General features: G+C 45.0%; 1 protein-coding gene across 2 annotated transcripts in view; it reads right to left on the bottom strand.

Moving 5' to 3' along the window:
* Window positions 1–11,745, bottom strand: part of XPNPEP2 (X-prolyl aminopeptidase 2) — a 35,622-nt gene extending 23,877 nt beyond the window's left edge. The window contains exons 1-6 of one of the 2 annotated variants that reach the window (XR_013834939.1): window positions 11,538–11,745; window positions 7,566–7,639; window positions 6,487–6,597; window positions 5,187–5,250; window positions 3,255–3,359; window positions 1,084–1,170 (exon numbers count right to left, since the gene is read on the bottom strand). Coding sequence is in view for 1 of the 2 variants with exons in the window: in XM_079962329.1 (XP_079818455.1) it covers window positions 1,084–1,170; window positions 3,255–3,359; window positions 5,187–5,250; window positions 6,487–6,597; window positions 7,566–7,639; window positions 11,538–11,586 (490 nt within the window). In the remaining variant the exon portion in view is untranslated. The remainder of the gene's footprint in view (window positions 1–1,083; window positions 1,171–3,254; window positions 3,360–5,186; window positions 5,251–6,486; window positions 6,598–7,565; window positions 7,640–11,537) is intronic. The other variant, XM_079962329.1, reaches the window with a different exon arrangement.
* Between the last annotated feature and the right edge of the window lie 1,190 nt (window positions 11,746–12,935).

Raw genomic sequence — 12,935 nt, 5'->3', positions numbered from 1 at the left:
GAGCAGCTTTCCTTGGCCAGGGTCTGTGGGAGAGGGGCAGAGCAAGTCACCTGTAGTAGAGCAGTTACTCTTAGACTCTGGGTGGACTTAGGCCTCTCCATCCCTCTTAGAAGGTAAAATCGCCCACTGAGCACCATGGCTAAGTGTGCATTTACACAGATGTATGTCTAAATCTCATGAGAGGCGTGTTTCCAACTACCCAACTCCTTGTGCTTGGGAGCCTTGCAAGTAAATGCATGAGAGGGACATGAGCAACGTAATGGGAGCAGTATCTCTAGCACTAAGCTGAAACTGTGAAGCTCTCTTGTTATTTTTGCTATTGGATGTTGCATGTTGTTTAAGTAATCTTGTTTTATTTATTGTATTATTATGAATCTGTGGTGCAAGACAACCTGAATTCTGGATCGGGTTAGTGTTAGAATTTAATTAAGTTGGGATGCTAGAACCAGGAAATAGGCGCACTCATGTGTGTTTAACATAGATCCATGTATGTATTTGACCTGCGTCCTAATAATTTAATTAGCATATTATGCTGGGCAGACTTCCTGTGTTGTGTATTAGGCACTTCTTAATGCTAGGAAATCAGCATGAGTTGAAAGGTAATGGAGTCATCTTAATTCCCTTTGAGGTGGTGGCCTGAGGATAATGAACCATTAGCATCACGAAAGGGTGGGGCCTCTTCCTGAGGCCGAGACAATGAAAGCTTGAGAGGAACAGAGTGATGCAAGCTGTCAGGGGAAGGTTGGAGATGAGTGATTTGCTGCTGAGCTGCAAGGCTGCAACCAGGGGGGAAATAGAAACCTTGTGGTGCTCTGTATCCCTCTCTAGCTAGGCTTCAGGTTGTATATATGTGTAAATAAACCATGTATCATAAAGACACCATAGTTTCTGCTGTGCCTCATTTTTCCAAAAGGAAACACAGGCCAGAGGTGGAATAAGGGCAGTGCGAGCTGGACCTGTAGTTTGTTAAGGCTGCTGGGAATTGTAGTTCTGTGAGGAGTAAGCTACAGTTCCCAAGATTCTTTGGGGGGAAACCATGTGCTTTAAATGCATAGTGCAGATGTGACGAACAGTGCTTCTTACTGATAGAAAAGAGGAAGGGATCCAATCCAATTCTCTCCCCAGCTGAAACTTCTTGAAGAATCCACTGCCCAATAGAGTTGATCCAGGCTGCAAGAGAAAGGAGAGTGAACACTGGTGAGTGTTCCAGCAACTGCATGGACCACCTCAAGAGAAGAAGAAGCTAGCTGCAATTCCATTGGTAACATTGGCCATTGAGTCAACTAATGCCATAGCTCAATGGCAGAGCCAGTAGCACCCAATGTCGTTGGGTGGAACTGCCTCCCTGATGCTGACATCACAGCAGCATACTTGGATGAATCTGGACAGGGCAGTGGGTATGGGTCAAGTGGGTCCAGGATGTGATTAAGGCATCCTTGCGGGGTGGGTGGGAGTGGTCCTAGCGATTGTCGAAGGGGCAGTGATTTGATCACTCCTGAAAAGGCCCACACTGGACTTTGCAGTGACTACTGCCCAGCTACAAATACTCCCTTTTCGGATTTAGGGATTGAGAGGGTAATGGTGTAACAGCTCCAGGCACTCTTGGGTGAAATCAATTGTTTTGATTCATTTCAATCTGGGTTCAGTCCTGGTGATGGGACTGGATTGACCTTGGTTGCCCCAACAGATGACTTTTATTAGGAGAAAGATAGGGTGATGCTGTTATTTTTACTTGCACTCTCAGAAGCGTTTGCTGCCACTGTGCATGGTATCCTCTTGAACAGACTAGGGTGGGGGGAAGATGGGGGTGAGAGACACTGTTTTACAGTGGCTCTGATACCACCTCCAGGGTTGGTTTCAGAGAATAGCCTCAGGTGATTACCTTCTGGCTCAGTGGCAGCTGTGCTGGGGGGTTCCAAATAGTACCATCTTGCCACCAATGTTATTCAATATGAAGCAATCAGGAGAGACTATGCCAGCCCTGGACCAGTTGCTCTGTGATGGGCTTGATAAAGGTCAGTAGACTTGAGTCTGAATCCTAGCAAGATGTAGGTGTCACGTGTCAGCGGTTCCTGAGTCTGTGTGCCTGTTTTTCATATATGAAATCGCATAATTGCTTTTATTCTTGATGTGAATTTATTGTGAAATCATATTGAGATATTTTATGGGCACTGATTAATGAATTGAATTAGTTAATTAGCTATGCAGGTGCCTCATTAAAAAAAGTGGGTGAACAAAGCATAGCTGTTTCACAAGAAATTCACACGGTGGAAGCAGCCCAGGACTTGTGGTTGGAGTATCTGTTTGACCTGGTCATCCATTTCACACTGAAGTCTCCTAGGACACCTGCTTTAGTCTAGAAGGGCTTGTCTGCTGATGTGTGGCACTAGAGATGAACAAACCTGTCGATTTCAGTTTCTCATTTTTCCAGTCTTAAGTTCACTTCTCTGCATTTCCACATCTGGGTGCAATATATATATACAGTGGTGCCTCGCAAGACGAAAAGAATCCGTTCCGCGATTCTCTTCGTCTAGCGGTTTTTTCGTCTTGCGAAGCAAGCCCATTGACGGCTTAGCGGATTAGCGCTATTAGCGGTTTAGCGGCTTTTAGCGGCTTTTAGCGGCTTATCAGCTTAGCGGATCAGCTGATAAGCGGCTTAGCGGCTTAGAAAGGGGGGGGGAGGGAAAAAAACCCGCAGGAACTCGCAAGACATTTTCGTCTTGCGAAGCAAGCCCATAGGAAATTCGTTTTGCGAAGCACCACCAAAACGGAAAACCCTTTCGTCTAGCGGGTTTTTCGTCTTGCAAGGCATTCGTCTTGCAGGGCACCACTGTGTGTGTGTGTGTGTATATATATATATATATATATATATAGTATTCATGAAAATTCACCAGTGTTTTAGTGCAAATTTATTCATTTTCACATTTTTGTATGCACAAGTTTCACAAAGCAACTTCCCCTAGTACAATGCATTTTTCTATGTTATTTTCACTGCTATATGCATTTCTATGCACACACTGTCCTAGTAGATGCATTTTTCTTCACATTATTTGGCTGGAGGACTCCACTGCAAAATTCAGACGTGCCAATTTTGAAAGACGGCTGCTTTTCAATCTGCATATTGTTTCAGGAAAAGCTAATTAAGAAGGTTCACATTTAATTGTGAGCTGAATTGAATTTCTCCCTATCTCTTTGCAGCCCTGGTGGCCAGAGGGGGAACTGCACCCCAAGACATTTTTATGGAGGGCACTAACTTGATTTCTGCAGCTCCCAGTTGCAATCCATTTGCCGCTCAGCTTGGATCCAGTAGCGACTGTCAGTGAAGAGCGCAGCCTTCTGCAAAGTGACCACACCAGTCCCTACAACAAACAAGCAGAACAATTTAATGTGTGTGTATCATGATAAATTCCTAACATCAGAGTTGCTATGACCTGAGCTTGCTTGAAAACACATTCCTCAGCCCTATTTCCTAGCACTTGCTGGAACTGGTTACTACTTGGTGAAGGAAATATACTCTGTACATGCCTATAAGCTTCTTTACTATGTCTTGGTATCCCAGAGCTAAACAAGGCCTAAATAAAAGGTAAAGGGTAAAGGACCCCTGGACAGTTAAGTCCAGTCAAAGGCGACTATAGGGTTGCAGCGCTCATCTTGCTTTCAGGCCAAGGGAGCCAGCATTTGTCCAAGCTTTCTGGGTCATGTGACCAGCATGACTAAACCGCTTCTGGTGCAAGAAAACACCATGATGGAAACCAGAACACATGGAAATGCTGTTTACCTTCTTGCTGCAGTGGTACATATTTATCTACTTGCACTGGCATGCTTTCGAATTGCTAGGTTGGCAGGAGCTGGGACACAGCAATGGGAGCTCACCCTGTCACAGGGATTCGAACCGCCGACCTTCTGATCAGCAAGTCCAAGAGGCTCAGTGGTTTGGACCCACGTCCTAAATAGGTCATATCCAAACCATACATTTAAAGCACATGTCTTTTCCCAAATAATCCTGGAAACTGTAGTTTATTAAGGGTGCTGGGAACTGTAGCTCTGTGATGATAAACTGCAGTTCCCAGGTTTCATTGCAGGGGGGGGAGCCATGTGCTTTAAATGTCCTTTATATGCATGGTGTAGAATGGATGTGGCAATGTGTTTCACAACCGATGTTGTGAGTGCTCTTTCATGTGAAGTGCATCATTTATAAATGATGTCAATGAAAAGACACAGAGAACATGAGTGCCAAGTTTAGACCACATGTGAATCTTTGCCGATGCAAGCTTCACACTCATATTACAGGTGTGAGAAATCAGATATGGTGAATTTCTGCCCTTTGTGTCCCCCTCCCCTTTAATTTTTTTATTTTAAACAAGCAAATACAGTGCCTTGAATATGACACCTCTCAACATCTTTAAAACATTAAATGCAGCTACTTTTCTTCTTCAAAAATTCAGAATTTTTTTTTATTCCCTGCCTTCCTTCCTTTGCATGTTCATAATGAGTCAATTGACAGCGATCATGCCAAGTGCTGATGTGAATTGTAGTTCAGCAACATCCAGAGGATCAGGGGTTCCCCACATATGGCTTAAGGGTTAGTTCTGTCAATGCTAAAGTCAACTAGCCAAGAGGGAAACAGGCAGGCAGGGGGAAATGATTTTTGCTGAGGTAGCACATGCCCTGATTGGCTGTGTAGTTCTGAGGGAATTCTTTTCTCTGTATGTTTGGTTATGTGGATGTTGTGAAGTAATAAAGACAAAATCTCTTTGTTCTTTTCTTCCCAATTTATATACTGTATTGTTCAGCTTTTCTGAGTAATGTGTTATCAGGATTTCATTTCACTCTGGACTCCTGTATTATAGAAGCGACTTTGCTAACAGTAATGTGCTGTTGATATTTCTATGCACATTCCATTAACTTGGCATTCCATTTAGGTGCTGGTTCTAACTCCCAGTGAACAGAAGTCTGTATTAGGCCTAGGCTGGGGATTGGAAACCTGGGACCTAAATATTTCTGAACTACAGAGCTCCTATCCCCCCTAATAACTGACTGTGCTGGCTGGGGCTGATGGGAGCTGAAGGCCAACAACTTGCAGAGGGCCACACGTCCCCCATTTATTGTTCAGGACCTGTGTATCTTAGGGTCCTGGCCAATGTAGACCAGGAAAAGTGGGATGGTAAGTCTGAAAGAGTATTTACCTGCCGATCCTGTGAAGCCTGTCATCCAGGATAGCCTCTTGTCCCGTTCACCAATGTATTCACTCTGGGAAACAGAAAAGCCCTCTGAGTGCAGTGAATTGTCTTCACAGAATCATAGATTTGTAGAGTTGGAAGGGACCTCTAGGGCTGTCTAGTCCAACCCCCTGCAATGCACTTAAGTGCAAGAAAGGTTCCCCTTTCTAATAACATACCACTATATTATCTCCTTTTAAAGGTAAAGGGACCCCTGACCATTAGGTCCAGTCGTGACTGACTCTGGGGTTGCGGTGCTCATCTTGCTTTATTGGCTGAGGGAGCCGGCGTACAGCTTCCGGGTCATGTGGCCAGCAGGACTAAGCCGCTTTTGGTGAACCAGAGCAGCGCACGGAAATGCCGTTTACCTTCCCGCCGGAGTGGTACCTATTTATCTACTTGCACTTCGATGTGCTTTCGAACTGCTAGGTTGGCAGGAGCAGGGACCGAGCAACGGGAGCTCACCCTGTCACGGGGATTTGAACCGCCAACCTTCTGATCGGCAAGTCCTAGGCTCTGTGGTTTAACCCACAACGCCACCCGCGTCCCTATTATCTCCTCTTAAAAAACCCAAAACAAAACAGAAAACTTATGCAGCTAGGAAATCAAAATTATGTGTCCAGAAAAACAGAATTCTGCAATCTGCGTACATTATACAAAGTGTGCAGATATATGCAAATTAGAAGGTAAATGGTAAAGGACCCCTGGACGGTTAAGTCCAGTCAAAGGTGACTACGGGGTTGCAGCGCTCATCTCGCTTTCAGGCCAAGGGAGATGGCTTTTGTTCAGACAACTTTCTGGGTCACATGGCCAGCATGACTAAACTGCTTCTGGTGCAACAGAACACAGTGACAGAAACCAGAGTGCATGGAAACGCTGTTTTCCTTCCCGCCACAGTGGTATTTATCTACTTGTACTGGTGTGCTTTCAAACTGCTAGGTTGGAGCTGGGACAGAGCAATGGGAACTCATCCCATCGTGGGGATTCGAACCGCTGACCTTCTGATCGGCAAGCCCAAGAGGCTCAGTGATTTAGACCACAGTGCCACCTGCACCTTTACCATATAGAAATAGATTGTCTTGCATAACCTACCCTGCTTCTGCTAGTCCTGGGAATCTGAAGCCACATACATGGCCAGGTCTCTTATGACACACTTGCCATCCTATCTTTGTAGCTTCAGGTATGGAAATGTAGTGTTTCTTTTTGGACAGAACCCAGTCCCTTCCCACCCCTGATAAAGGTGGAACGACTGCACCCTTTGCCTTACCATGTGTGAATCCGTGGCAGGAATGATGTAGGCAGAGAAGTTGTGAGACTGCATGTGCAGCCGCAGGGTGCTCAGGCGCTCACTTGTATTGGTGACTGTAGGAGGCAAGTGCTGAAAGCACAAATGGATGATCAGTACAAGGGCAGAAGAGGAAGAAATGGGGGTCAGGGCAGCCATTCACTCTCCTCCACTGGCCCCTTCTCAATGTTGCCTCACAGTCTCAGCAAAGCACTGACACTTGGACCTCAGAGGCTGCCTGACTAGGTGCTTCATAGGGCTGGACTACACCTTCGTAGGGATCTGTCAGTTTTCGTTCTTTCGGTTTCTCATTTTTACACGTTTCTGCAGCAATTTGCAATTTATTTATTTTTAAATCCTCATGACAATTCGTCAGCATTGTAGTGCAAATTTCTCTGAATATACACATCGTTGTATGCAATTCTACCCAATTTGCACATTTTTGTACAGTGGTACCTTGGGTTACAGACGCTTCAGGTTGCAGACGCTTCAGGTTACAGACTCTGCTAACCCAGAAATAGTACCTCAGGTTAAGAACTTTGCTTCAGGATGAGAATAGAAATTGTGTGGTGGCGGCACGATGGCAGCAGGAGGCCACATTAGCTAAAGTGGTACCTCAGGTTAAGAACAGTTTTAGGTTAAGAGCAGACCTCAAGAACGAATTAGGTTCTTAACCCGAGGTACCACTATATTCAGTTTTGAACTAAAATTCACATTTTTGTGATGCCCTTTTTGCATGTTATTTTCATGAGTATATTTATTTTTATGCATGTTTTAACCTAATACATACATTATTATTTTTTAAAAGATGGTTGGAGAACTGCACCACAAAATTCGATAAGTGCTAATTTCAGAGCACAGCTGTATTTTAAGGTAGGTGTATTGTTTCAGTTAAGTGTGAATTTGATAAAGTTGATTCAAATGCGAACTGAATAGAGTTTCTCTGCCATCCCTAGATGCTAGACAGTTTGGGAAGGGCGTTCTCCCTCCCCCCCCCCATGCACACACACACAAACACAAATAATAGATTCCTCAATTTTGAGCAATATTAAGGATCTCACCGGAGGAGTGATTGTACAGTTTCTGATGTCTTCTGAGTCAGAACTTCTTTTCCTGGGGTAACCTGTGATGAGGCCTAAAAAAGAATGAAACACTCCATTCATATTCGAGTAAGAATGTCTGGGTTGTGTATGGGGAGCGGGGGAGAGGATGTATGGCCAAATGCTCGTTCACCCATCCTGTTGCAGTTGTTTGCTAAAATGCTAAAGTCCTACTCAGAGACCCGTTGAAATTATTGGACCTAAGGCAGCCATGCCTATAATCTCAGTTGGGTCTAGTCTGAGTAGGACCATCATTGGAAGCCAGGGGTTAGATTTATAATTCACTGAGTGCTTGCATGGAATATTGATTTCACATCTCCTCTTGTATCACAGAGGAAATATAGCCTTAAATAACTGGGGAAGGTGAGCAGGGAAGCCTGGCTCCTGCAGGTATTGTGCTTCAGGGAATAGGAAAGTCTCTAAAAGTAAATATGCTGGGGTGGGGGAACCCTCCACATATGTATAGTCTTCTCGGAACATAGAAAGCTGCCTTATATAGAGTCACACCATTGTCTTATCTAGCTCAATATTGTTTACACTGACTGGCAGCAGCTCTCCAGGGTTTCAGGCAGGGGACGTTCCCTATCTGGAGATGCTGAGGGATGAACCTGAGATCTTCCTGTTTGTGAGGCAGAGGCTCCACCACTTCAGCTTTCTCCTCTAGTCTTTTAAGAACCAACCAGTACTCCTGGTTCTATATCTTTAAACTGGACTTGACGGCCCTTCAAAGAGAGGGCTGTCTTCTGGCAACCCTTCAAACAGAGGTCTGTATTGCAAATTAAGACACATTACAACGGGTGGCGCTGTGGGTTAAACCACAGAGCCTAGGACTTGACGATCAGAAGGTTGGTGGTTCGAACCCCCACGACGGGGTGACCTCCTGTTGCTTGGTCCCTGCTCCTGCCAACCACCTGGCAGTTCAAAAGCACATCAAAGTGCAAGTAGATAAATAGGTACTGCTCCGGCGGGAAGGTAAACGGCATTTCCGTGCGCTGCTCTGGTTCGCCAGAAGCAGCTTAGTCATGCTGGCCACATGACCCGGAAGCTGCACGCCGGCTCCCTCGGCCAGTAAAGCGAGATGAGCGCCGCAACCCGAGTCGGCCACGACTGGACCTAATGATCAGGGGTCCCTTTACCTTTTGCAACCTTTAGACAAGACCTCTAGTGGCTAACTCAGTGGTGGCATATTCACACATGCAAATCATCAGCTGGTCCTGCAGTGATCAACCTGCAAGTGTGAATGAGCCTACCTTTGCAAAAATTTACCAACAAGATATATAAATATTTAAATCTGGAATGTAGGGAACTGCTGTTCTGTGGAGTCAGATCATTGGTCCATCTAGCTCTTTATTTCTTGCACTAGCTGGCAGCAGCTCTCCAGAGTTTCAGGCAGGGAGCACTCCTAGCCCTATCCAGAGAAGCTGGGAACTGAACCTGGGAGCTTCTGCATGCTAAGCAAATGCTCTGCCGCCACTGAGCTATGGCTCTTCCCCCTATTCACTGAGTGTAGGAGTCCCAATGATCATTTGCCTTTGCTTCTTTATTGATTTCAGGTGCACTGCACTGATCCTAGTTGCCCAGGCAAACCGTACAAGTTTCCTGAACTTTTTCAAGTTTACTGCCCCTGTAAGAGGCTGTGCAGAGCTGATCCCGTTGGATTAATGCTACCATTGGTTTCCAGTAGAGAGAGATGACACTTGGCGTGAGAGTGTGTGGTCCGTTCCATTAGCAAGGATGGCAAGAGAGTAATCAGCTCTAGCAATTGGCACCAGATGTGCCACGTTTTCCCTGCTGGCAGCAGGCAGAGGTTTACATCATCGAAGGAGCATGCGGTGCTATACAGTACTTTGGCTCTGTGTTGCAGCCTTAGAAATTCAGCTAGCCATGCTCAGGGCTGAAAGCATATTTAGATAGAGTTAATGGAGCACAGGGAAAATTGGGGGTGGGGGTGGGTCTGCTTTTATTTTTATGCTCCTGTTGGGTTTTCTTTTCAAATTAACAGTCACCTGATGACAGGAAGAAATCCAACAAGGAGAACTATGTCTGTCACTTTTATCTTCATGCCAGGAAAAGTTCCCTTTCCCTAATATGGTCTGCATGCTGAGACACTGTTAAAGGACACATAAATAAGTAGGTACAGTAAACAAAGAAAAATGGTTTGAGATCCTAGGAGTCTTTTTAGGCTCCTGGGCAGTGTTGGCTGGTGCCCATTGGGATTGGGGGGGCAGACAGGAGAGAAGTAAGTGGAGGCAGAGCCAATGGCAGGCAGAATCAGCTAATGGTAGTTTGACTATATCTTCCTCCCAGCTTTTGCTGCTTTTAAAATTGCAAAAGCCATGGGGATGGGCAGTGTGTGTGTGTCCCCCCCCTAGAAAAAGAGGTGCAAGGGGGGAAAAGGCCTGGGAATGGGGTAGGGGAGATAATTTGATTCGTACTGTTGTGAGTTTGGAGAGTTAGCCTGCATGATGCCTGCATCCAGTGCTTGTACTGACAGGTGCAATTAATGACAATTCAGTGTCTGTTCTCTGCCGCTGCCCCAAAGGGAACAGCAGCTGATAACAGGGTGGAAGCCCAATGACACAAATCATGGAACATGATAAGCATAGACTGGATAGTTCTTGGCTATGTTTGGCACAATGTAGGATTTGCTGAGCATCCCTCCGGCTTATCATTTTAAGTGCCATAAATTGACTGGAGAATGCCATTGAGCAGTTTACCAGAGTCTGAGTTGACGAGGCACCAGAGTTAGCCAGGACTTGAAGCAGGACGTTTCTGCTCTTTCTACAGGTTCCCTTTGTGAAGAGTAGGGATGGGTGAATTTCTCAGTTTTTGTTTCTCTCTCTCTCCCCCCCCCCCCTTAAATTCAGTTCTCCATATTTCTACACCAGTTTCCATTTTTTAAAAAAAGGAAATAAAGCCCTCATGAAAATTCACCAGCATTTTAGTACTGATTTGTCTTAATATACATTTGTTTGTGTGCAGTTTTACATTTGAGTAAAGCACACTCTCCTAATATAATGCATATTGGTGTTTTGTTTTTGCAGTTTGGAAAATGACAGAGAAATGCATTGAAAAGTGTGGTTGAACAAATGATAAATGGGAAGATATGTAAGCTCCCTGCAAGCAAATCAGAATGAATGCTTGATCCAGATCGAGGAGAAATTATATTCAGTTCACATTAAAAGCTAAATTTGTAGTTTCTGAAACAATATGAGAACCGAAACACAGACATCCTTCGAAATTCCCACTTACTAAATTTTGCAATGCAGTTCTCCAATCAGAGTGTTTACCAAAATAATAATAATAATGTATTAGGAGAAACTGGGTATAAAAACAAATACATTAGTGAAAATAACACACAAGAATGCATAGCATTAGAAGAAATTGCTTGCAAAAATATGTACACCGGTCATAGCTACATATGAAAATGTGCTTATGAGAAGAAAAGTTGTACTGAAATGCTGAATAAATTCCATGAGTACTTCCCCCCCCCCCCCAGTAGCAAACTTCTGCAGAAATGTGGTGAGCTAAATTTAAGAATGACAAAATGTGAACTGAAATTATAAGATCCTCCCATCCCTAATGCTCAATGAATACTATAATCTAACCTCTGTGAAAGCTTTGTGAAAGCAAATCGGGAATGCTCAATAAACCCAAGGCTTTCCGCATGGCTCGCAGGTGCTGAAGTGGTTGAATGTGCAGGCCCTGAACAATCTGAGGGAAGTGGAATGTCATGGTAAGCTGGATGCTCATGAGAAAAGCAACCAAAAATTTGTCAACCTTGTGTACCAAATCAGCCCAGAAGATCCATTCAGTTCTGCCATACTCACCATGAACATGTAGTCATATGGACTGGACTGGCCTTTGGGGATGGTTTTGTAGACAAGCCCTCCCTCCCTCTTTCCACGGTCCCTGTTCCACCAATGTACATACCATGAAGAAGAAAAATCCAGACTGCTATGATGCGGGTAGAGCAGGCCATGTCCTTTTCAGACTGGAGACTCTTCAGCAAGGTAAGGTTTTTGAAGAAAGATTAAAACACCGGCCAGCACTAGAAGACCTGTGTCTGCCACTACAGATGTGTGTGTCTTGTGGCAGAGTGGCCCAAGAGAGCCCTGATAACTTTCCAGATTGCATAAGTCTCTGCGCTCCAGAGATCAGGTTATGTTCACCAGATAAAACAAACAGATAATGAGGCACATGATGGGGGTGCAAAGTCCAACTTCCAGAGGAGTCCTGTTATTTCTTGGAACACTTTCTAGTGTTTTTTTTTTTGCAGTTAAGCAAGACAGCTAGTTAATATTATTCGCCAAACGCTTCAAAGGTGTGAGGGCAAAAGCGCTCATTATCTTCACAAAGTCCTCTCCCAGTCTTGTGTCTTTTGCTGTTTATAATGCGATTCAAGGTGGGGAGGGGTATTTGTAGGTGAAATTGGCAGGTGGGTGGGTGGGTGGGGTGATTAATACCTCTCTTTCCCACAAATTCTTCCCAGCACATACACCCACCCACCTCACCCCGTTTGTGTGGAATCATGATCTTATTATTCGTGGCATTGTTTATATCTCTGCAATAACCATTTCTCTTCTCAGAATCATTTTCTTTCTTAAGTTGTGGACCAGATGATATCATTGCTCTTTTCTGTACCTCTCAAACCTTTGTCTTGTTATATGTAATAAGCTAAAATAATTTAACTTGGCGGGATTTCACTAAATTTTTATTTCTTTATTTCCTTTTTTCCATTGTTGGGGGTGGGTGGGTGGGATATTTGGTTGGGGATTAATTTTAGTATAATTGTTCTGTTCCTTTTTGTTGTTGTTCTATTGGTTCTGTATAGTTTGTGTCTTGTTTTTAAGGGGCGGGATCAGGGCTGCCTGGGAGTGGGGCCCCAGCCAACATGATGGCTGGGACAAGTTCCACAGGGGGGGAAGCACTGGGACATCCGATCTCGGTGATCATGGGCAGGAGGCGGAGTTACGCTAAGACCAGACCATGTCATTACCGAGGAGGCAGGTTTAGTCGTTGTTTGAAGACTATCCCTGCCTCCAGGTCTGGCCTTGACCGGATGGATACTGGAATCAACAGGGGAAACCTACATGACCTGAAGGTGTTGCCGTGTAATGCCAGGTCAATGATGAATAAAACCACTGCCATCCACGACCTGATTGTGGATGGAGGATTTGACCTGGCATGTGTGACAGAGACCTGGTTGGAGGAAGCAGATGGGCCTGTCCTTGCCGCTGCTTGCCCACCAGGTTTCTCTTACGCACAGCAACCCAGGTCATGTGGGCGGGGAGGGGGCGGGGAGGGGGCGGGGATTTTTAGGAAGTCACT

This window comes from Podarcis cretensis, assembly GCF_951804945.1.
Source record: "Podarcis cretensis genome assembly, chromosome: Z".
In the NCBI taxonomy this organism is placed as follows: Eukaryota; Metazoa; Chordata; class Lepidosauria; order Squamata; family Lacertidae; genus Podarcis; species Podarcis cretensis.
This window is presented reverse-complemented; position numbering and strand designations above follow the sequence as displayed.